Source organism: Poecilia reticulata, chromosome 14 (assembly GCF_904066995.2).
Source record: "Poecilia reticulata chromosome 14, P_reticulata-male-v2, whole genome shotgun sequence".
NCBI classification, from domain to species: domain Eukaryota; kingdom Metazoa; phylum Chordata; class Actinopteri; order Cyprinodontiformes; family Poeciliidae; genus Poecilia; species Poecilia reticulata.
Window position 1 is genome coordinate 11,260,310 of NC_088843.1, and position 22,077 is coordinate 11,282,386.

General features: G+C 40.0%; 2 protein-coding genes across 5 annotated transcripts in view; one reads left to right on the forward strand and one right to left on the reverse strand.

The window, feature by feature from the left end:
- The first annotated feature begins 515 nt into the window (after positions 1 to 515).
- gnb2 (guanine nucleotide binding protein (G protein), beta polypeptide 2) lies at positions 516 to 11,664 on the forward strand. Its single transcript, XM_081615797.1, has 10 exons — positions 516 to 1,241; positions 5,170 to 5,250; positions 5,372 to 5,410; positions 5,661 to 5,767; positions 6,406 to 6,469; positions 7,538 to 7,700; positions 8,080 to 8,146; positions 8,243 to 8,444; positions 8,883 to 9,099; positions 10,639 to 11,664. The coding sequence occupies exons 2-10, from the start codon at positions 5,194 to 5,196 to the stop codon at positions 10,743 to 10,745; spliced, it is 1,023 nt and encodes a 340-aa protein (XP_081471923.1). The 5' UTR covers positions 516 to 1,241; positions 5,170 to 5,193; the 3' UTR covers positions 10,746 to 11,664.
- A 1,012-nt stretch (positions 11,665 to 12,676) lies between these two features.
- The window catches only part of mink1 (misshapen-like kinase 1), a 41,850-nt gene continuing 32,449 nt past the window's right edge, over positions 12,677 to 22,077 (reverse strand). For 3 of the 4 annotated variants that reach the window (XM_008427646.3, XM_008427645.3, XM_008427647.3), the window contains 10 exons: positions 21,735 to 21,851; positions 21,384 to 21,495; positions 20,902 to 21,051; positions 20,544 to 20,687; positions 20,023 to 20,157; positions 19,753 to 19,853; positions 19,505 to 19,654; positions 19,258 to 19,417; positions 19,043 to 19,182; positions 12,677 to 18,091 (listed from right to left, as the gene is read on the reverse strand). In XM_008427646.3, coding sequence (XP_008425868.1) covers positions 18,008 to 18,091; positions 19,043 to 19,182; positions 19,258 to 19,417; positions 19,505 to 19,654; positions 19,753 to 19,853; positions 20,023 to 20,157; positions 20,544 to 20,687; positions 20,902 to 21,051; positions 21,384 to 21,495; positions 21,735 to 21,851 — 1,293 coding nt within the window. In that variant the 3' untranslated portion in view covers positions 12,677 to 18,007. Of the gene's footprint in view, positions 18,092 to 19,042; positions 19,183 to 19,257; positions 19,655 to 19,752; positions 19,854 to 20,022; positions 20,158 to 20,543; positions 20,688 to 20,901; positions 21,052 to 21,383; positions 21,496 to 21,734; positions 21,852 to 22,077 lie in introns of all 4 variants that reach the window. The other variant, XM_081615796.1, reaches the window with a different exon arrangement.

Genomic DNA, 22,077 nt, shown 5'->3' on the forward strand with positions numbered 1-22,077 from the left:
TTGGGTCTTTGAGTGCTTTCAAAGCATGTAGCTGGAACCAAAAATGTGTGGCACGCATATAATGTGAGCGCAATGTCCACAACACCATTTGTGGTAGGAAACCAACACAGCATCCCCGCAGTACAACACGGTGGTTGCAGCAGCATCAGCAGGACAACATCTCCAAACATACAGTGAGAGTGAGAATGGTCTAGTCAAAGTCAAGGTCTAAATCCATGGAAAGATTTGAAAACTGATCTGCACGGACTCGCTCCAGTCAGTCTGACTGAAAGATACAAGCATGAGGTCAAATCAAAATTCAAGTCAGAAACCATGTATCATTTTCATTGTAGCTATTAAAGTCATAATTATTTAATTATGTTGCAAATATTTTCTCAAGGGTATAGTGTACAAATGAGTACATGAACAGCTAAGCTTTTCAGTTTTATTTACATTAAATGTATAAAATGCGTGGTTTGTCCCTTTTTTTTTTCTTTTTTTTGGTCCGTTTTATTTTTCTCTCTTCAAGTCTTTGTGTCAGGAAGTCGTATTGATTTCAGGGGGTCTGCTCGCTTCTCCTGATAGGAAAAAGACGACATGAAACGGGTTTACGAGACGTATTGATATACTGCTGCAAGGATTCACGCGTTTTCATCTGATTGTTCATAGGTTTGCACGTTTTCCGTCGGTGCTTCGGGTCTGAGCAGCTGTCCTGCAGGAGTGTCGGAAGAGGGAGGGAGGAGGCAACCAGAGGGAGGAAGGAAACGGGGATAACGTCACGAAGACACGGAGTAAAACGGGGAGAGCAGCGGTTAATGGACGATCCTTGATGCGGGCCAGAGGAAGGAAAAACTAGAGCCAGTTCTTTTGATTTTTTACCCCCCCACACGCCCCCCCGCTTACATTAGACAAAAAATGTTTTTCCTAACCTTCCGAACGTGAAAAGGTGCGACGCCGTCAGCAGAAAAGGGGCAAAAAAAAAAAGAAAGAAAGAAAAAAGCAGCAGCAGATTTGATCCGTTCCTATATCTAGTTTTTTCTCTCTTTTTTCCCTGGAGCTCCACCAAAAGCGGAGAAATGGAAATGTGTGGAGCCCTCCTGCGTTTGCCTGTTCACTGATCGTGATAACACGGAACTTTTTAAAGAAGGATCGTCCCCGAACTGCATCTTTAATGCGTGAAAAAGACACGTATTTCAACCCTTCACGGCATTTCGGAGACGTCGCTCTGAGTGTTTTCTGAAACCCATCGGGAGAATTAACAGGTAGCCACCCTTTATTGAACGCCGTGGGTCAGCAGCCTGGTCTGCGTTAAGATGGCTGGGCAGATTATTTTCGATCACATATGGGCTACGGCCAAATGATTGCAGGTAAATTCGTGTGTGACGTTTTCAGATAGATATAAAAGGCGTAGAGAGGTTGCATATAACAGAGATAGAGAGAGAGAGAGATGCAGTGCTGATGCATCCAGATATACATTCCCCACGAAGAGCGGCTGTTTCTTTCCTGTTAGATTTTTATTTCTGGCCTGCATCTGCATGCTGCTGCTGCATACACATCCTTAGACATTTACATCTGGTCCATCAGACAAGCAGCAGTCAAAAGGATCTGCACTGCCCTCCAGCTGCAGATGTGACCACCCTGCTAGTCCAGCATCAGATCAGTGCACCCAGAGGGGTGGGGTCCCCTCAAGATCTCTGAATTCCTGTCATCTTGTGTTGGGTGTACGGCATGCTCTCACAGGCGAGACAGCCAAGGGAGGTAAAGCCTCCTCTGTGCTGCTCAGCAATGCATCAGCGCAGGAGGATTCTGCAGCGCAGCTCCGCCGTGATCTGTCGACCGGTTGACGCTTGCAAGCAGCTAACACACACACACACTCACGCACACACAGAGCATCTGGCTGGAGTCAGCCAGGCCTGATCTCTGATGTGTTCCTCCTCTACCTCCACCTCCTCCCTGAGACTTTCTTCTCTTCATTGGCTAAACGAGCAGCTGTGCCAGGAGACTGAGACCTATGATGCACCCTCCATTGGCTTCCATTAGTGCTGTGTGATCCATCTGGTCGCGGGCCCCTCCAGGGAAATGTAGTCTACTATAGCTAAATGCTCTTCCTTGCAGTGATGGTACTTGTTGTGCGGGGCTCTCGTATTCTGGATGGTTGCATGTATGTAAAGCGTGGAGCAGAGCTGGAGGAAGACGGTACCGGAGCTGTAAGGAATGCTATATTTGGGGCCCAGCTGAGCCAGACCTGTACATCTTAAGGTCATCGGGTCACATCTGGGCATTAATATTTTCTATTGATAGCAATAAAAAAAAAAAAAATCTAATACCAGTCATAAAAAGTGTTCATTTGAGCAGTATTCAGGTGGAGGCATCGTGACACTCAGGCATCCCACTCTGTCTTTCCCACTTCATAAATCTTTTGCTTCAATGCCTAAACCTAAGCTTAAATACAAGCCGCATTGATAAATCTGAAAATGATGTGTTGTTGGTGATCATATGCACGGTCAGGAGAACTGGAACGATTGAAAAATAATGTCTTGCATGAACCGGAAAGGAGTTCAGAATGTGGGGTCTTTGTTGAGTCTTATGTTGATACTTTTGACCCAAATGGAGTAAAAAAAATTTTTTCCCCCCAAATAAAAGCATTTTCAGAGTACAACAGCAGACCCCCTAAACCAATTTACAGATCCGTAAGCCTAACTACGTAGGTGTCTTAAAAAGTTATAACTGGTTGGTGCATGTCCAGTAGAAATCCTGTCCAAATTCTCTTTGTTAGCAGCTGTGTAAACAATATTTAACAATTTGTGGATGTAATTTGTAAGACTAACTGGGTTAGTGTTTGGAGCATAAAAGCAAACAATACATAAAAAAATAACTGACAAAAAAGGCCTGAGAAAAACTCTTGACACAGAATACTTTATGATAGCTGGATAGTAAAGCATAACTAAGCCTGTCATGATAACCGATAAATCGTCCCAGGAGGTTTTGCGATAAACAAAAATGTTGTTTTGAGACAACTGTCAAAAAAAAACCTAATGGTAATGGCATAACAATGCAAGGATGCATTCTTAAAGATCAATAAACTATAAATTCTAATGAACATGTAGCGCTGGAAATTGAAGACATTTTAAATATCCAAAATGAATAAACAAAACAAGAAATAAGATGAATTATGAAGTCTTAAAAATGTCCATCAATAAAGGGCTCGTTGAGACCAAAGCACCAGACTGAAGACTTTTATTATCCAGTTTTTGGTGGAAAAAGAGAGAAAAGAGAAAAACAATAAATCATACAAATGGAAATTATTGTGCTGCCTTTAATTTATCATCCAATTAATTGATTTATTCTGACAGGCCTATATTTGCATGTCTTGGCATGCAGTACTTTAGCACCTTCATTTTAATACAAATTCTACATGCCAATAAGATATTCGGTTTGTTGGGTGGAGTCTCAGACGCCCTGACAAAGTTTTTTCTAAAACCCAATTATTACAGTAAAATAAAAAATAATGGCCTTTCACATTTTATTGTTTGACCAGCAGCTGACGACACAGGAACGCATCATGAAATACATTTTAGGGCAAATTGAGCTCAGTAAATTAACTGATCCTAAACTAACACAGTTACTTATTGAGCTCTTTGGTCAAATGAATAAGCGACCTCTGAGTGAAGCTCATCGCCCCTCAGTAACCATAGCAACAACATCATCATCAACCGAGTTTCACGTTTACTTAAATTAAACACATCACTGAATGCGTTCTTTCTTGACCATCACAGCATTCACGTAGCAGTATTTATTAAATAAATAGCAGGAAGTAAGCAAAGGAAACAATGTTATTTATAAATATTTACTCGTGGTACATTTTAGATGGGCCACGAGTTCTCATGGTATCTAAATGGCACAGTACTTCTCCGTTTAAGTCAAATTTACCCAGCAAAGCATCAAGTTGTCGCCTCATGCTTGACAACAAGTGTCTATGTTTGACACTTTGAAGGAAGACAGAAATTTTCATATTTTTCTTTGACAAAATGAAAAATTCTCATCCAGAAGAAGTTTTTGCCACTGTTTAATTATCCATGTATAAACTATTAATAGGGTTAATCGCAAGGTTGCATGATACTTATTTTAAAAAAATCCCATAATATCCTTACCTTTTCCTAAAACACTGATCTCGTCTTCTCTCCTTGTCTAATAAAGCTAATAGTTGGATCTAAAAGTCTCACCTCTGAAGTGTTTCAATGCAGACTCAGAGGCCGGTTTAATTAGTTTTGGTTGAAAACATGCGTGAACAAATTTATTCACAGTTGCTTTCAAATTTTACCCGTGAGTAAAGTTTGCACGTTGTCAATTTAAAATATTTTACATTTCTTCAAATATTTAAAGTGAATTTAAAGCTAAATCCATTCGTGGTAAATGCAGCTGCAAGTAGGAAGTTTCAAGGTACGTCGTTTCTGTGAGAAGCTAAACGTTGTGGGGGCCCCCTGCTGGCCTGGAGGACCGTTTGCCTTGGGCTGGCTCTGACAGGGACGATGTTAACCAGTTTAAAAACGCGACGTTGTTGAAGAGATGAAGTGGCGTTTACTGTATGTTGATGGAGGGTCTCTCCTATGGCGGGAGACCAGGATTATCATGAGGTCTGACTGACCTGTGCGCTTCAAAGGGAACGTTCACCACTCATCTGTTGCCTGGTAATGAAACTGGCAGCTCAGTAGTAGCTTAGTCATTACAGATTATTCTCCCCTGTTAAACCAGACATGGTTTTGCCCTCATAAACAGATTACAAGTGTTTTCCTCACAGTGGCTTCAGTAAACCTCAGAGATTAAAGGGTGTGCTTCGATTTGAGTATTTATATCCACAAATTGGGTGCAAAAAGTGTTTTAAGTAGATTATTTTTAAAAATCTAATTGTTTGATATTTGATTAAGATGACCACTGGATTACTGGTTTAAGAGAATATTGAACTATGTATATCCCAGATGGGATTTAATCATATGCACGGTCAGAGTATACCTGCTTATCTCCTCTTAGGGGTGGGAAAGGGAAGGCTGGCTTTGAACCGGCCTCAGCTGTCGCCAGGCAGGAAGCTCAGCGGACATAGGCAAACGGCCATTGGCTGTCGCTACCCTGAAACACCTCTGATCGTATTTAAGGCAATGTTTTATGAAATTGCAATTGCTCTCTAACCAACAGGCTAAAGCTAGGAAAACATCCAAAATGAGCGAGCTGGAGCAGCTTCGTCAGGAGGCCGAGCAGCTGAGGAACCAGATAAGGGTAAGTCATGATTTGAGAGCAAAGAAGTTCAACCTAAAAAAAATAAAAAAATAAAAAAAATCGATCTTTCTTAAAATGCGACGTCCTGTCTTGTCCTCTCCTGTGATGCTGTGCTCATTAGGATGCCAGAAAAGCCTGTGGCGATTCAACACTCACCCAGGTAAACGGCACTGAAAACCCGGCCTACTAAATGGCAACTGGACTGAATTCATATGGCGATTTTCTCGAAGTTCCTTCAACGTGTGGCAAGAGGAAACTGGATTCGAACCTAGACTACAAGAAAACTACCTACTGATCCCGCAGTCACTGCCAAACAAACTGTTAAAATGTGATATTGTAATGAGTTTATGAGCAAACATCATAATTAAACCGAACAAAATAAAGCTCACGGAAATCTTGTTTTCTTTTAGATGGCTGCTAGTTTAGATCCTGTTGGCCGGATCCAGATGCGGACAAGACGCACCCTTCGTGGACACCTGGCCAAGATCTACGCCATGCACTGGGCGACAGACTCAAAGTGGGACTCCAATACAGACACCTTCCATGTTCTGCATGTTGCTCTTTTCTTTGCAAAATCGTTTCAATTCAGCCAGACTAGATGTTTTTGAACAGCACGTCTCTGAATCTCTGTAGTCTGGACCTGGGAAATATTAAAACCTTCGTTTTTGGGTCTTTTTTTTTTTGAGTCATTCAGATGTAAATTTGCATCTAAACACCTAAAATTGTGTGTTATGCCACAAGACTGGCTTAGGGTTGAGCTTATTTGGATTGTCCAGATCTCGCAGTAATCAGACATGGCTAAATTATGATAGTTATCACATTTGATTTATGATTTAACAACAGAGGCAGTTACATTTTGGGATAGGGCAAAAACATTTCAAAAAGAAGAAAAAAACCTGCTTTTTGCAATTATTCAGATCATTTGTAAAAATTGGCTCGATAATCTGAAGTATTTAACTGTGATGAAAAACTGGCAAAACCCCAAATATGTGCATTGTGTAAGAAAGGAAGACGGGTGATTAAAACATGGAGGTTTTAACAATAGCAGGTCTGATGTAGTCATGAGTAAATACTGGGGTAGCTGTGATCCAACATGCAGACTGGGATTTATCTAGATTTGTGTTTCCAAACCTTTGCTTTCTGCTGCTTCTGCAGGCTTCTGGTTAGTGCCTCTCAGGACGGGAAGCTGATTGTGTGGGACAGCTACACCACTAACAAGGTAAAGTCAGTAAAAATTCTGCTCTCATGAGGTCACAACTCGTCTGGACGAGAAGTTGAGTTGAGTGACTCAGCCCAGCTTCCAGACAACAATTGCAAATGATCTAATGTAACATTTACAGTCGCTTCAGTGGAGATTTCCTGCTGTTAGAGGATTTTTATGCATTTTCCCCTCTAACCACAGCATCGGTTGGAAAAGATTTGCAGGTTGTTTTTATATAAGTGGAAACTTAAATGTCTTGTTACCTTCTGAGTTTTATGCTTTTCTCTCCTGTATAGTGTCCGACACATTTGCATAAAGAAACATTGGCTTTGCGACGCATGAAGTAAAACTTGTTTCTCGTACTTTTTCCACTATTCCATTGACCTCTGACCTCCTTTTTGAGAGGGAAAACTTGGTAGGGTGAATATTTTACAAAAAGGAAAAAAGACTATTGTACAAAATGAGGAAACGTTCTTTTTAAGCCTACACAGTTTGCAGAAGTTTTCAAACCCCTTGCACTTTTTCAGATTCTCTAAAAATATAATTATATACTTAGTCACATGGTTTTGGAACCTTTTTTTTTTTTTTAAACAAAAAAAACATGTTTAATCATAGGAATGGTGTCAAAGTGATGTGCACTGTTAGTTTTCCTACAGTGATTTGAATGGAGAACATAAAGTTTAATTTTGGTCTCATCCAACCAGAGCACCTTGTTTTACTCGTTGCTAAGTTTAAACAAAGCCAGATTGTTGAAAACTTCAAAGCTAATAGGCTACTCACTGGACTTCACTGAGTGGCATCAGATTAAAAGGGGCTGAATAAACCACACTTCCAAGATTTTTATCTGAAAAACATTTTTGGAAAAATGCAATCACTCCTTAGTGCTACATAAATATCGATTTATGTCTCGATTTTTTTTTGCTGCTTTGAGGATTTAAAACAAAAAAAAAGGTTCAAGGGGTATAAATATTTTTGCAAGGTCGTTTATAAATCTGGCTGCACACATCACGACTCCTTCATACAGACTCCTTTCTGCGATGATGTTGAGAGTTTGCATTTCGTCACACGATGCGTCTTCCTTCTCAGATACACGCCATCCCCCTGCGCTCCTCCTGGGTAATGACCTGTGCGTATGCCCCCTCTGGGAACTACGTGGCCTGCGGAGGCCTGGACAACATCTGCTCCATCTACTGCTTAAAAACACGCGAAGGCAACGTGAGGGTCAGCAGAGAGCTACCTGGACACACAGGTGAAATTTACCACTACAGGAAGCCCAAAATGATTCGCTACCCTGCCGGATTAACGTTTAAAGTCGTATTTTACCAACACCATTCTTCTGACTGGAAGAATCCAGTCATGATCTTGATTTCACTCCAACAGGGAATCTGGGGAGGGAGGAAGAGATTTTCTTTTGAGATATTCTTTGTCCCATTTCTAATCAGAAACAAGGTTCTTGATTAAATTAATATTTTACCTCTAAATTTGCCAGGGCCGTGAATATTTTGGGTTTAATCTGGAACATTGCACCATCAAAACAAGTGGCAGGCCAACCAGTTACTCCAGGAGGGCATTAGTGACTCAAATGAAAGAACTGTAAAGATGACGCCCTCTTCTCTCCGTTACCCCAGGTTACCTTTCGTGTTGCCGTTTTATTGATGACAATCAAATCATCACGAGTTCAGGAGACACCACCTGGTGAGTCTGACGAGTCAAAACCATGAACCTGCAGTGCAAACACGTCCTCCGGAGCGGCCCGCTGTTGACAGACTCTTTTTGCCCTTTGCCCCCCAGCGCGCTGTGGGACATCGAGACGAGTCAGCAGACCACGGTATTCTCGGGCCACACCGGTGACGTCATGAGTCTGTCCCTGTCGCCCGACCTCCGCACCTTCGTCTCAGGAGCCTGCGACGCTTCGGCCAAACTGTGGGACATCAGGGACAGCATGTGCCGACAGACCTTTACGGGGCACGAGTCGGACATCAACGCCAGCTGTGTGAGTGCGCCAGCCAAACGTAACACAACATGGCTTCCGGTTCTCTTGTTCCTTCTCTGCCTGTGCGGATCTATGGTTTGACACAGTTCAGGAAACGCAGCAAGATCAGATCACAGTGAAGATACTCGCGATAAACGAGTCTTGAAAGCTCTTCACATTTTGTCACGGCACATCTGCAACCTTTCTTTTATTAGGATTCTGTGCATTGGACCCACACAAAGGAGAAAATAATCTGAAGTGGAAGAAAAATGAAAGTGATGTATTCGAGCGTCTGTGCTTTCAGGAGACGTACAGCAGAGAGACATTTTGTTTAAAAACGATCAGATCAGATGAGACACAAACATAACAGATTCCTATAAAAGCACCTAGTACATATGGGAGCCTATTTATTGCTGCTTTTGCAAGAGCTCGCTTCTTATCCATCACTTCTTTCCCCAGTTCTTCCCCAACGGAAGCGCCTTCGCCACAGGCTCCGACGACGCCACCTGCAGGCTGTTTGACCTGCGTGCCGATCAGGAGCTCAGCATCTACTGCCACGACAACATCATCTGTGGAATCACCTCCGTGGCTTTCTCTCGCTCCGGCCGTCTGCTGCTGGCCGGCTACGACGACTTCAACTGCAACATTTGGGACGCCATGAAGGGAGACAGAGCAGGTGGGCCACAAATCAGATTAGCTGTTAGTGCGACACAGCGCAATGCTGATGTAGCAGCTTAAACGTCGGCTGGTTTTTCTGAAAGATTTGCCATAAAAAAAAGTTAGTTTATTGTGAAAAATTCAGCCTCGTGGACGGAAACAGGGTGCATGATGCATTCAATATGAAGAAGTTGCACACCTGCAAAGGTCTCAATTCTGCAAGATGGCGACAGATTATATAACGCACACAGTTCTGAGTTGTTGTGATTTTAAAAACAAACTTATTCCTTAAAAATAAGTACAAACACTCTAACTAAACATTTGATGTCAAATTTTTTCAACAAGACATTTTGCTGCCGTAGTAAATGTTTTATTTGTGTCATGACTGTCATACAGATTTACACAACGCTGCTATTCCTGCAGATTAAACGAGGCAGCCTTAGTGACGTGCAAAACCTTAAATTACGTCACAGTTTCCATTTACCATCATTGTTAAGTTTCAGGAATATTTGTGTGGAAACAGCTGGATTCAATGTTTAAAATCACAAATATAATAACACAAAAGAGTCATTTTTAACATAATGTAATGATATGCAAGTAATGTAATAAGTGAACAGCTTTTTGTGTAACATTAAAAGCTTTGAAAATGTAAGATTACTTAAACAGGACCACACTTGTGCAAACAGGTGTAAGAGGTGGCGTCTTATTCTTAAATGACATATTATATAAAAGTGTAATTATATTTCTAAGAGCCAGTCGTGTGATAAAAATTGTATTAATATTTTTATTTGCCAAACTACGTAATTGCTGAATTTCATTTATGGAGGAAATCCCTGTGATGTGCAGCTAGTAGCTGGTGGAGGTCAGGAAGACAGATTTACAAATGATTTGTTTCATAGTATGTTGATAAAATATTACACTACTGTCAAAAAGTTAATTACATTTTTGTGGGGGTTTTGCACTTAAACTTGCTGAAATGGTTAAGTTTCAGCAAGTATTGCCTGTTATTAATTCTGTAGTTCATTCACAACTCAAAAAAATAAAAATAAAAAAAATTAACAGCCTTTTTTTTTTAGCCTTTCATTCATGAATTATGATCCTTTGTGTCAATTTTTTATTTTTATTTTCTTAAGGCATAAAAAAAGGTAAGATTTTATTTTATTTTTTTAGGTGATCAATTGTAATTTTCTCCAAATTCAAAGTTGTTATTTGAAAAATAAATCAGTAGTATTGTTCTTTAGGGGTTATCTGGTGTCACAATATTTTTTTTTTACCTGCAAGAGTTGTCTACAGTAGCAGGAGGGACCGGGTCGATTGGCGTGCTTTTTTGACTGTCGGCCATATTGAATTTAACTAAAATACTTTCTTGCATTTGCAGCTGATGGCCAGTAGTTGATAGTGTATTTTATGATGCATTAGTGTCCACTTCAGTGGTCTGCGTGCATTTATAACATAAAAATCCACAAGAAGCACAAGAAAATGGCTTTTAGATAGCTGTCCACTGTAGTGACCTCTATGCAGGAAAGGGTTAATGTGTGTATGTGTGTCCACCCTACAGGAGTCCTGGCTGGCCATGACAATCGTGTGAGCTGTCTGGGTGTGACGGACGACGGCATGGCGGCGTGCACCGGATCCTGGGACAGCTTCCTTAAGATATGGAACTGAGCCACGCACGTCAGCAGGAACCACGCGCACGCCCAGCATCCCTGCACACACGCACGCACGCACACACACACCCAGACACTCCCCCACCCCCTCGTCCCCCGGCCCTCCTCCTCCCACCGATGCTGTATTTAAGATTTTACAGCCAAACTGCAACATTTTACTGTACATATTATGAACAACGTAGGTGCGAGTTTACCCACACAACCCGATTCCACAAGGCTTTAAATACAAGAAATGAAATCTGAACACATGCCTACATCACACACACACACGACTGACTAAAATGCACAGCAGCACACAAAACCCGTTTATATCAAATGTGACCAAATACAGCTGAAACTTCAGCTGCTTGCATAAAAAAACAACTCAAGATTCACCGTTACCTGAAGCCTTTTAAACTCATCTAACACTCCTAATTCACACACAGCTCTCCTGAGAGACACTGCTCCTCCAGAAGAAGAGCGGGAGACGAGCCCGCCGGATGATTCTGCCTTTGTTTACAATGAAACTCAACACGCGCTTCATGTTCCTTTCCGTACCGTTTCCGTGTCGACGTCACACGACTTCAGCGACGCCGGCATGAAGGAAGAGTCCCATAAGTGCATAAATGCTTCACCGACATGCTGTTCGGGTCATGTGGTCACATTTTATAGCTATGTATGTCTCACGCTAGTTTTTAAGTTCACTTTTGCTCCCCTCTATTGCTTTTTTTTTGTGTTTCATTCATGGTTTCCCTGTGTGCCTCAGATACACTGAAAATTAGATAATTATCAGGTAATTCCAAATGTTCTTGGAGAAAAGAGGGACAAATTACAACACACAGTGTCAGAAGCCAGTTTTCAAACTTTGACTTTGTCATTATTTGGAAATTACCATGGAATAATTGTACATAATACTAATAAATAATAGCCTCTCCTGATGCGTTTTGTGGTTTCTTTCCAAAAGCTGCAGATGGGATACCACAATTACTGTGTTGAATGCCGAGTCTTTATTCTTGGATCAAATAAACGCATCCATTTTTTTTTCCTGGACTGTTATTGTCTTCAGCCACAAGGGGGTGCTGCAGTCCACTTTGGAACAGATATAAAATGAAGTTACAAGCCATCCCATGATTGGCCCTCTTTGTACGGGGTTCCAACTCGGTCCATGTAAAAAAGTATGAATGAATATTTATCTTGAATATTCATCTTCATTTTAAAATAGAACAAAGTTCCCTATGAATTTATACAGTTATTCCCTATGTAGACGAGAGGATGTTCATTTGGAGGAAATGTTTTTTGGAGGTGTGATCAACTTGTGTGTGGTGTTGGATGTGTTGGTGTGTGGTAGAAATTGGAGGACAAAAAACAAACACGCTCCATCAGGAGGGGAAGAAAAGACAGGAGGAAAAACAAGGAAGAACCAAAGACAGAACCATAAGGAAGTTAAGATATGTAAAAAAAAAAAATTTTAAATGGGAAATGGCACAAAGATGGAAGGAAGGCGGGTGAAGGAGGAAAACATGGAAGAGAGGAAGCAAAGAAGAAAATAAAGCTGGAATAAAAAGGGCATAAAAGAAGGAGACGAGTTGATATATGGAACAAATGAGGGGCAACAATTAGACAAAGGGATAGTCTGGAAATAACGAAGCTGTTCCCATAATCCAGATTTTTCACTGTCCAAAAATAAAATCATGGATGATGTTTCCCCTTTACAATCTTTTTAAAATTAACATGTCTGAAGCGTTTCATTTATCACTTCTGCTTCAGATCTTCAAGTTTCTAGCAACTTCTAGTTAGTAATCCATGACTTCTGAGACTGCTTCCCTGGAGTAAAAATATGACAAGAATGAAATAAACAAACAAAAAAAACAGTCTTTGGTCTTCATCCCATCTTCCTTTCATTGCAGATGTAGCCATCAACAGAAAAAAAACAGCACCAACAAACCAAAGTGAGATCAAGATTTTATTTTTCAAACAACCTGTATTAAGACATAAATTCATTCAGCACAATCTTTTGAAAGTTTATAGGTTTATGAAATACAATCTGAAGTTAACCTCTCACAAGTAACAGATGTGGGCACATTAAAACGTTGCAAAAATGTTAAAAATCAAGTTATCGGAAAAGAAAAATGGATATTATAGCTCCGTCTAAACATCCTGGCGATTATGGTTTGCCAATACCATTCACACACGCCACACCAAAAATAACAGAAGTGCCACTTTAGATTATTACTAGGTTTTCTATTGATCGTTTCCTACCCGGCCGTTAAGGCAGTTTCTGACATTTCATCGTCTTTAGTTTCCCAGAAGGTGATTGTGTTAAGACCGACAGAGAGAAGCTGTCGTTTCGAGCACTTATAGACGTAAGAAGAGAACGGTTTTGTAACAAACAAACCAGCCTACATTTATTCTGCCAAAGGCCACTGAAGAATCGCCATCTGCGAGCCACACCGAGATGGACGGCCAGGGTTTTGATTGGTTCAGATATTGCTTATTAAACAGAAGCATCATCAGTTTCAGACGACGCCCTCAGCTGATCATTCTGATGAAACCCAAGGTAACACCGACGTCGACCTTCTTCAAAGTGCATCTGTTTAGGTTTCAATTGGTGCTTAGTGCAAACTTGAACAGAACTTCCACATGTTAAGGTGATTTTTTTAAATTTATTTTAAAACTGTTTAGGGATTAGTGTTCTTACAAGAATGCTTTATTGTAATTAGAGATACACAAATCGGCATGCTAAAGGCTGGAACTGGTTAGCTTTCCTTGATAGTCTCTGCTGGGTGATCAGAAGAACAAATACTAAAAGATATTTAAGTTTTTCTGAAATGCATGAAAGCTAAAATTAAATTACCAGCATGTACTTTTATCTATTTATTTAGTAAAAAAAACGCAATGTAAAATGACAAATGCTGGGAATTCCTTCATTTTGTGATTCAGAACCACGACTTCTATCAAAAAAAAAAAAAAAAAAAAAAAAAAAAACTTCCACTGCATTTTATATTCCTTTAAATAAAGAAATGTAAATGGAGAATTGATCAAAAGAGGCACAAAAAAATCCTAATCTTTACTAGCCAGGAGAAAAGTGATTGGTGGAACTCTGGCTATAATGTAGCATCATGTTAACCTTTAAACTTAATGTGCAGTCTTAATGCATTTAATGTCTTCTTAACAGTAAAGCTTACCCTTATAAGCCTCAGTAACAAATCGAGTGTTTTCAAAAATTACACACAGTCAATTAAATTCAGAAGTTTGATTTTAATCAATAGACATCTCCCACAAATTTAACACATCCTAACTTAATGCGCAGTCCTTAATTTTGGAATAATTGTTGTCCTTTCAATGAAAACATACTTCTTAAAGTTAAGAACTATGCTGCCGAACTGGCTTAGCTTTTGACCCGATTTACTTTCAAGTTGTGCCTACCATGTTTTCAGACTCCAGTCCTCAGTTTTAACCATCGTCGACATCCTTTATTTCTCTAGTTTCACAAACCGATTTTGATAAAAGCAAACATAAACCTCTGGTATTCTGACAAATTGTTTAAATGTACTTTTGACTCTCTGGTCGCTGTTCCCTTGATAAGAGGCTAAAAATCACCACTGCACTTCCTTCACGACGATCACCTGAGAATATTAACGGCCCGTCAGCCCCGCGCGGCTCACCAACCAACGTGGACGTCGCTGTGAAAGCCGATGGTCTGTCTGGACGATGCAACAAGCCGACAACCGTTTCATTTTTAAGCAACTATTTTATCTGATTTCCCGTCGACAAACCCGACGACAGAGAGCGTGGGGTGTAGGACTCCGTCTCCGTTACGCTAAGTTGATCCATCCTAAAATACATTGTGCTTAGAATAATAGTGTGTTACACCTTTATACAAATACAAACCTGTTTTATAGATGTACATTCACCTTTATTTCTGAATAATACTAATTTACAAACTTTATAAAATAGGCTTCTGAGAATATAACAAGCTACTCTCCCGACTACAAGGTTACACAATCAACATCACTGAAGGATAAGCAATTTGATCTGTGCAGCATGAACCTAAATCATCATCGTCGTCGTTTGAGGACACGTCTCTCACACACACACATAACACTAACACACACACACACACACACACACACACACACACACACACACACACACACACACACACACACACACACACACACATATTCATTTGAGGGTTTTCTCTAAACTGGTTTCATACACATGGCTTTTCTCTGTGCTGGTTCCCTCTGTAAGCTGATCCACTACACATTACATTGAGCTCAATAAACGCGTAATAACATTTGTTATTACTACTTTCTGATTGGACGCGCTATGAATCCTTTGGAGTTGATTTTGGTGCCCAAAAGAAATGCATCTCACATTCACTTAGGGGATATTCTAGATTTTATTTTAGTTAATTTAAGTGCACTTAACCGGCACCGAGTGTTAGTCCTAAACGTCTTTTTGGATTTTCAAGTTAGAGACGAGGGACGGGGCTAAAAAAATGATTCCTCAGGCTTCTAACTTTCTCTACTCCAAGGCACTGCTTAATCTGTAAACACGATGGCAGACTGATTGAAAAGAAAAAAAAAAGAAAAACTAGTGCCGCAGCTCTGTGTGTATTGTAAATCTGCAGTGTAGGCCATGGCACATAAAAGATATTCAACAAGGGGAAAGAAAAAAGTTTCCATACAGTACTAAACAAACTGTCTCAATGCACACTGAAGTATGTGTTAGATATACATCTGTAAGGGTTTGCAAACTGGAGGAAAAGTGTTCTCCATGTCCATTTAAATTTTCTCCCTGTACAATAAATCTATCTATAGAATAATAATCTTAACTTTGACTCAAACAAGTCCTGCAATCTTTGACAGTACATCTTATTCTGAAGGGCGAGCTTTAGCAGTTTCTCACTGATCACTAATCAAAGGTTCCTTCATCATTTACTCAGTTTAGTTTCTGATCAGACAGAAACCTGGTTGAATTTTTTTTTTTTTTTTTTTACACACTCTTCTCATTAGAAACGGTAGAATTTATCCTAAACTAGTTGATTTCAATGTGCATTCAGGATCTCCAGTTTGAAACCATCTGACTCAAGCGCTCACAAATGGTTTAGGAAGTTTGAGACTGCAGGAACCACAGAAGCTCAATCACTTGGATCAACAGCTAGATGGAGATACAGTCTGGACATTGGACGATTAAACAAGTTATTACTGAGCTTATGGGATGTCCTGGTCTCGACATGCATTAAAATCTAGGTTTAAATGATTAAAATTCAGTTCTTTGTCGGGAATCCAATCAGTATAAATTAACTACCAATTCTGCAAAGAAGAGTAGTCAAATATTCAGTCACAAGACGGTTGTGACTGAAAAAAAGAAAATGCATGTGGCTGCATTGTTGCATTTCATGATATCGTTATCAGGGTTTCCCTCAGTGTATCATAAGCCTGGCGGGCCACCAGGCTTTACTTGTGCCCCCACTAGGCTCAGCATTGGTTATTTATTTAAGATTTTAGTTTGTGTTCATTTATTAATCTTCCAATCTTCCACTAACACAAATTATCAGGTGAGACTTTCACATTTTTAGTCAACTTTAAACATTTCTTAACTCAAAAACACGTCTGGTCGCTGGATGAATGACTGCCCCGGCACCCAACCACTGGGCTTAGCAAGTTTTCTGGGGGAAACCTTGATTATACACTGGAAAAAAGGTCAGTTGAGGTCATCTGTGTATCTAAACCTTCAATCAACACTGTATATATATAAAAAATAATATTTAAATATTACAGGAGGAAAGCCTTGGTTAGTGATCTGTGAGTTGTTTTCGCCTCGATTCACAGCTACCATTTAGTTTCTGCTTTCTTTGGCCTTGACTCACCCAGTTATCCCAACATGCACTGTGAACTTTGGCAGAATGTAAATCTATAAAATATATTATGTTTCATTAGCTCCACTCATGCTCTCCAAAGTGTCCAAAAAGCTGGAGTACTCTGCCGAACTGCAGCGTCTCCCTGAAGATAAATTGTTCTGCTGGCCGAAGACCACGAAGAGCTGTTCTGCTGCACACACACTCCTCACACACACAGTCACACACACACACACAAAAAAAAAAAACAATTTAAGGACTAAAATATGATACAGCAGGGTTGATCACCGATTGTCCCCTTCACACCCATCCTCCTCCTGAAGCTCTCATCATGCTGCCTCACACACAAACTCCCCTCTTAAAAAGACTCCACAACAGTAGAATATATTGCAATAATATGGCATTAGAAGTACAGGAAAAATTAAGAAAATCAGTAGCCTAGTACTAATACAGAACCACTACATATAAATAGTAAATGTGTGTACTTTGTAAACCTATGAAAGATGGATACAAGTTGAATGAAGTTGGTTTTTACACAAACCAAAGAAGAAACCAAAGCAGGAAGTTGTTCTGTTCTGATTCTATTTACCTTATTAAAAAAAAGACTTTGAACTAGATTTAACATTTATTAATATTGAACTGAAATTTAATTTACATTTAAAAGATTCAAGGCCCGATTGCTGTGACAGAAAAACAAAAAAACAAAAACAGGGTTTACAAATAACTGAAGTATTTAAACAAGCCGCTTCACCTAGGTTTTGCTCATGTTTTTGTAATACATCAAATGTTTGTGGTTAATCTTGATACGGAACAACTTCATGTCAAAACGGCGAACCTCTGAACAAATAAGGTCTGTGCACCGCAGCACATGGACTCTTCAGCACTTCAAGTTTGAAACGGATTCTCGTCCAAGTCTCAGGCGATATATTGTTGATTTTGAACACAGTACTTGAAAAATAATGCCTTCCTCAAATATAGGAATGTTAACGTACGTCACAAGTAGAAACTAAGTGGATCAAACTAAAGAAGACAGCTTCACAAAGAGAACAGAATCAAGCTAGGTTATCTACACAGAGTCTAAATTAATTACGGATATCGACATTTGAATCTCATCTGCGGTTTTTTGTGATGATTCCCAGCAGACTGCCAGCAGGGGGGTCTCTGTATTAACTGTACCTTAAGCAGTTTAGGCTGGAATGGATGTAGAGTTTGTGTCTGTGGTGTGTTTTTTTTTGTTTTTGTTTTTTTTCTGCTTTTTTTGTGCGAGTTCTGGATGTCTTTGCGTTTGCGGTGGGAGCACGCAAGTATGTAGGAGCTTCAGGGTAAAGGAGAGTAGTGTTTGCAAATTGTGTGCATGCGTTAGCAAGAATGTTGGCTCTGCTGGGTTCTACGCACTGACCAAAGCAGCTGCCGCTTCACCAGTTCATGATGCAGTTTCTGTTCAGGGTCATGAAGTACACCTGGCTGCTGCCTCCTGAACGCACGGAAGCAAAAAACACCTGGGGAGCAGCACAGACACAAAGGGCAACAATTAGCGCTTACATTTACAACAGAATAATTAGCCTGTACAGCATTATTCTGGGAAAAGTCACTTCCCTTCCTTATACAAGTCTTAATGAGGTAGAAACATGTCTTTTATGGAAAGTTTATTTTACAACTTGAAGTTCACTGCACTGTCACTACAACTAAAAACTAAATTGGTGTTTTAGTATTTAGGATATTTCAAGCTTTGAAAATCTGAAATCATTTGAAAACAAAAAGTATGACAACTGCAAACACAGTAAGACATGGCTGTAAACCTAAACTGATAATCCTAGCAAGAGGGCATTGACAAAAAGAGCAGCTATTAGTCTTGGACTCCTAGAAGACCGGCGTTTTCGGGAGAGTGGGAAAAACTAAGTCATGATTAAAACAAAGCCATACGAAGTCAGTTTTGCAATTTTCCACAAGCCATAGAGGGAACACAGCAAGAGTATGACAGAAGATGCTCTTTTCAAATTATATAAATTTTGACCAGTAAGTGTGGAAAAATAAAACTAAACTTTTCACTGGACAAACCATCCTGCCGGTCAAACATGGTGGGGGCAGCATTATGCTGTGGGAACAGGAAAACTGGACAGACTACAGGAAGAAACGTTGTTAGAGGAGAAAAGGCTGGAGACTAGATGTGAATGTTCTCCTTTCAATTTAATAGAAGAAAGATTCAAAACATACGACCACACAGACAATTTTAATAAATTAATACGTTTTAATCTAAGAAAATATGTCACCTAAATCAAAGTGAGAAACTATGAAAAATTTTGACTACAGATATAAATCTAATAGCACCTATATATGAAACTTAACCATTTTAAAGAATTTTTTTATTCCAAGTTCAGAAAAGATTATTTTAAATTGAGTTCTTGGTATTTATTTGCTTTGTTTCTTTTCATGAAGCTTTTCTCTCTTACCTTATCATTTCTTTCACAAAGGAACTTCAGTCTCTGAGCCCTCTTGTGCATGAAGACCCCGTCCAAGTGACCGGTCTCCACAGAGCGGATCTCGATGGCCTTTTCACCCCATCCCATGATCTGGTTGGAGCAGATATGAGCTGCAAACCACAGAAACATTAGCAACGACCAATGCAACTCCACCTTACATAACCGCACAGTTTTAAAGTTCGTACCAACGGATGTGGGCATCTCGCCCCACTGCAGGACGACGTCTTTAATGATCCGTCCGTAGGTGTTGACGTAAACACCTTCGTCCTCGTAGCAAAGCAGCATCTCCATGCCGTCAGAGTTGGGCAGGAACACAATTGCGTGTGGAGTCACTTGGCTTTGGATCTGCTTGCAATGAAGGAGGAAGGTCAGAGCTTCCCCAGAGATTTCACTTCTACCAAAATACTGCAGGCTGACAGCTTTACAACTCACATGAACAGGGATGTAAATGTCATAGTTATTTCCAGAGTCTACATCAATGGCGTGGAACCCAGCGCAGGAACCGTAGATGACCTTCAACCTCTGGCCCTCTTCTACAGTCAGGTCAACCAGTACAGGCCTGTGTGGCAAGTCTGCAAAAGACTGGATTAAAAGGGCAAAAAATGTGATTTTTTTTTTTTAGGAAAATAATTAGCTAGATTGATCTCAGGATGTAAAGTGATGGGAAAGGGGAGCTCTACCTTGAAGGCCATGAATTTGTGATAAGGTTTGGGCGCCCACGCATAAACCTCCACCGCATTCTTCAAAGCAATCACCAGGAACTTTATCCTCTCGTATTTCACTGGACAGAACAACAGTAAGGCCCTTTGTCAGTAATTAATAATTCACTCTTTTACTTATGTTAAAGCCTTCATTTCACCAGGTTAACCACCTGGTGAAAGATGCTCTTTCACCAGGTTCACCATCATTTCTCAGAAGGAGAAAAGATGTCTGACATGGATGAAACTTACCCACTTTGTAGTGCACACAGCCCTCCATTTCTCCCACAGTGGTCCAGCCTTGCTTCTTTTCCACCTCCGGGTCATTGTGAAGGATCTTATTCCTCAGCCATGCCAGGTAATACACACGCACCTTGTTCTTCTTGCCTTAAGCAACAAGGAAAACTTGGTCAAAGAGATGTTAAAAGTTGTGATTAGCTCAAGAAACAAAATTACGTCAGGGTTTCAATCAGTGTATTATAAGCCTGGCGGGCCACCAGGCTTAGCATTGATTATTTATTCAAGTTTTTTTTTTTTTTTTTTATGTTTGCATTTTTAAGACTTTATAGTTGGTGTCCAGATATTAATCTTCCAATCACACATAATTATCATGTGATATTTGAAAAAAAAAAATAAAATTTTTCTTGTGAAGAGCCACATCAAATAGCACATAAAACCTGCTTTATGCACCATTTTATTAGCATTTTCCTGTTCCAATTGAAAATTATACGTTATTAAAACCCAAAAAGAAATGCCTGCTGAAGTTACTGTACCTGATATTGTGATGAGCAGGTTGAGGCCCTCCAGAACATCCATTTGTTGGAACCTGCGGGAGTTGATGAGTGGGTAAACTTTTCCTTGGCCACTGCGGTCCAGCAGCTTTAAGCCGTTCTCTGTGCCCACCAACAGGTTCACACCTACAGACAAACACATGGACCCATAAATAACTGAGACTGAGTGTGAAAAACATTCTATTACTATCATTCTTGTAGCCACAACTAAAAATAACACAGTAGAATTCATGTTTTTATATTTACTTTTCTTCTTTACTGGCATTTTCCTTTTTTCCATTTTCGTTAATCTGTTATTTAGCTCCTTTTTGTAACAGAACAGTGTGATTTTTATCCTCACCCCAGAGTGCAGCACATAGGATCTCAGAGTTGAACCTCTTCTTGTACTTGCGGATCTCAGGTGTGTCGTTAGGAGGGCGCGTGTTGGTAGGATTGACATTCACCATGGATCCCTTCCTCACTTCCATCTTCAGCTGCTCAAATCTGGAGCCTATAGCACAAAAACACAGGAATGGATTGTTTTCACCAATGATCATTTCCAATATATACATTTTTTCAAATGACATTTGCATAAAACCAAACAACAGAACTGGATATGCGATACCCCTCATTAGAATATTTTTGCCACACAACAGATTAGGGTTGAATACTGCTGGAAATATGACCCATCAAATGTATACAGACTAAAGCTAATTTTACAATTTATGAATGTTTTGAAAAAGTCAGGTTTGACAAAAAACAAACCAGTGTGGCTGCAATATTAATGGGTCAATATTTACACCGAGCAGATGCTGTGGGACGTTTGAGAAGCTTGTGACTCACCGCTGATTGACATGTTGTCCCCTGTGCCACCTGGTGACTGATACATGCCAAGATCCACGAAGGTGGTGAAGGAAGACTTGCCAGATGCCTTCACCAAACCCCTGGATTGATACTGGATTGAAAATGTTGTCGTTAGTTCCACTTTAAGGCAACAGAAATTTAATTTTAAATATTTTATACACAGAGTATATATGTAATTTTACTGCCTATATCACTTTAATAAACCAATAGTCATGTATTGAGCTAATGACGTTTGATGAAACTTTCATGCCTGACATGATGGCATACATAGCTGACATAAAAATAACCCACGGATTGAGGACTGATATACTTAGAATCAGTGAAACTTGCATCATAAACAGAGTCCTTCCCTGGAGAGGAGTGAGGGGCTGAATCAGTGGGAGAGTGGGACGGCTGCACCACATCTGGCAAGTTAGTGTATCCGTTATGGCTCCTCTTCTCTGGGGTCTTCCAGGTAAAACAAACACACAGTTCATTATGTAATGATGACGCCACAGATTTGAATCTGGGCTAACGTGCTGCAGCTAAGTATGACATGTTCAGCTGGAAATAAACTAACCACCTAGAGACCTAAAGGATATATATCGCACCGAAAGTAAGAATCAGAAACATGTGTGCCTTCATCATTTGACAAACCTATAAAGTATTCCCTAAAATTATCATCTGATTTGAC

Excerpts from the sequence above, each read along its gene's own strand:
- gnb2 (XM_081615797.1), top strand. The coding sequence starts at position 5,194 with ATGAGCGAGCTGGAGCAGCTTCGTCAGGAGGCCGAGCAGCTGAGGAAC. Across the intron at positions 8,147-8,242 it reads AGTTCAGGAGACACCACCTG|CGCGCTGTGGGACATCGAGA; the intron begins GTGAGTCTGACG and ends TTTGCCCCCCAG. Across the intron at positions 8,445-8,882 it reads CGGACATCAACGCCAGCTGT|TTCTTCCCCAACGGAAGCGC; the intron begins GTGAGTGCGCCA and ends TTCTTTCCCCAG.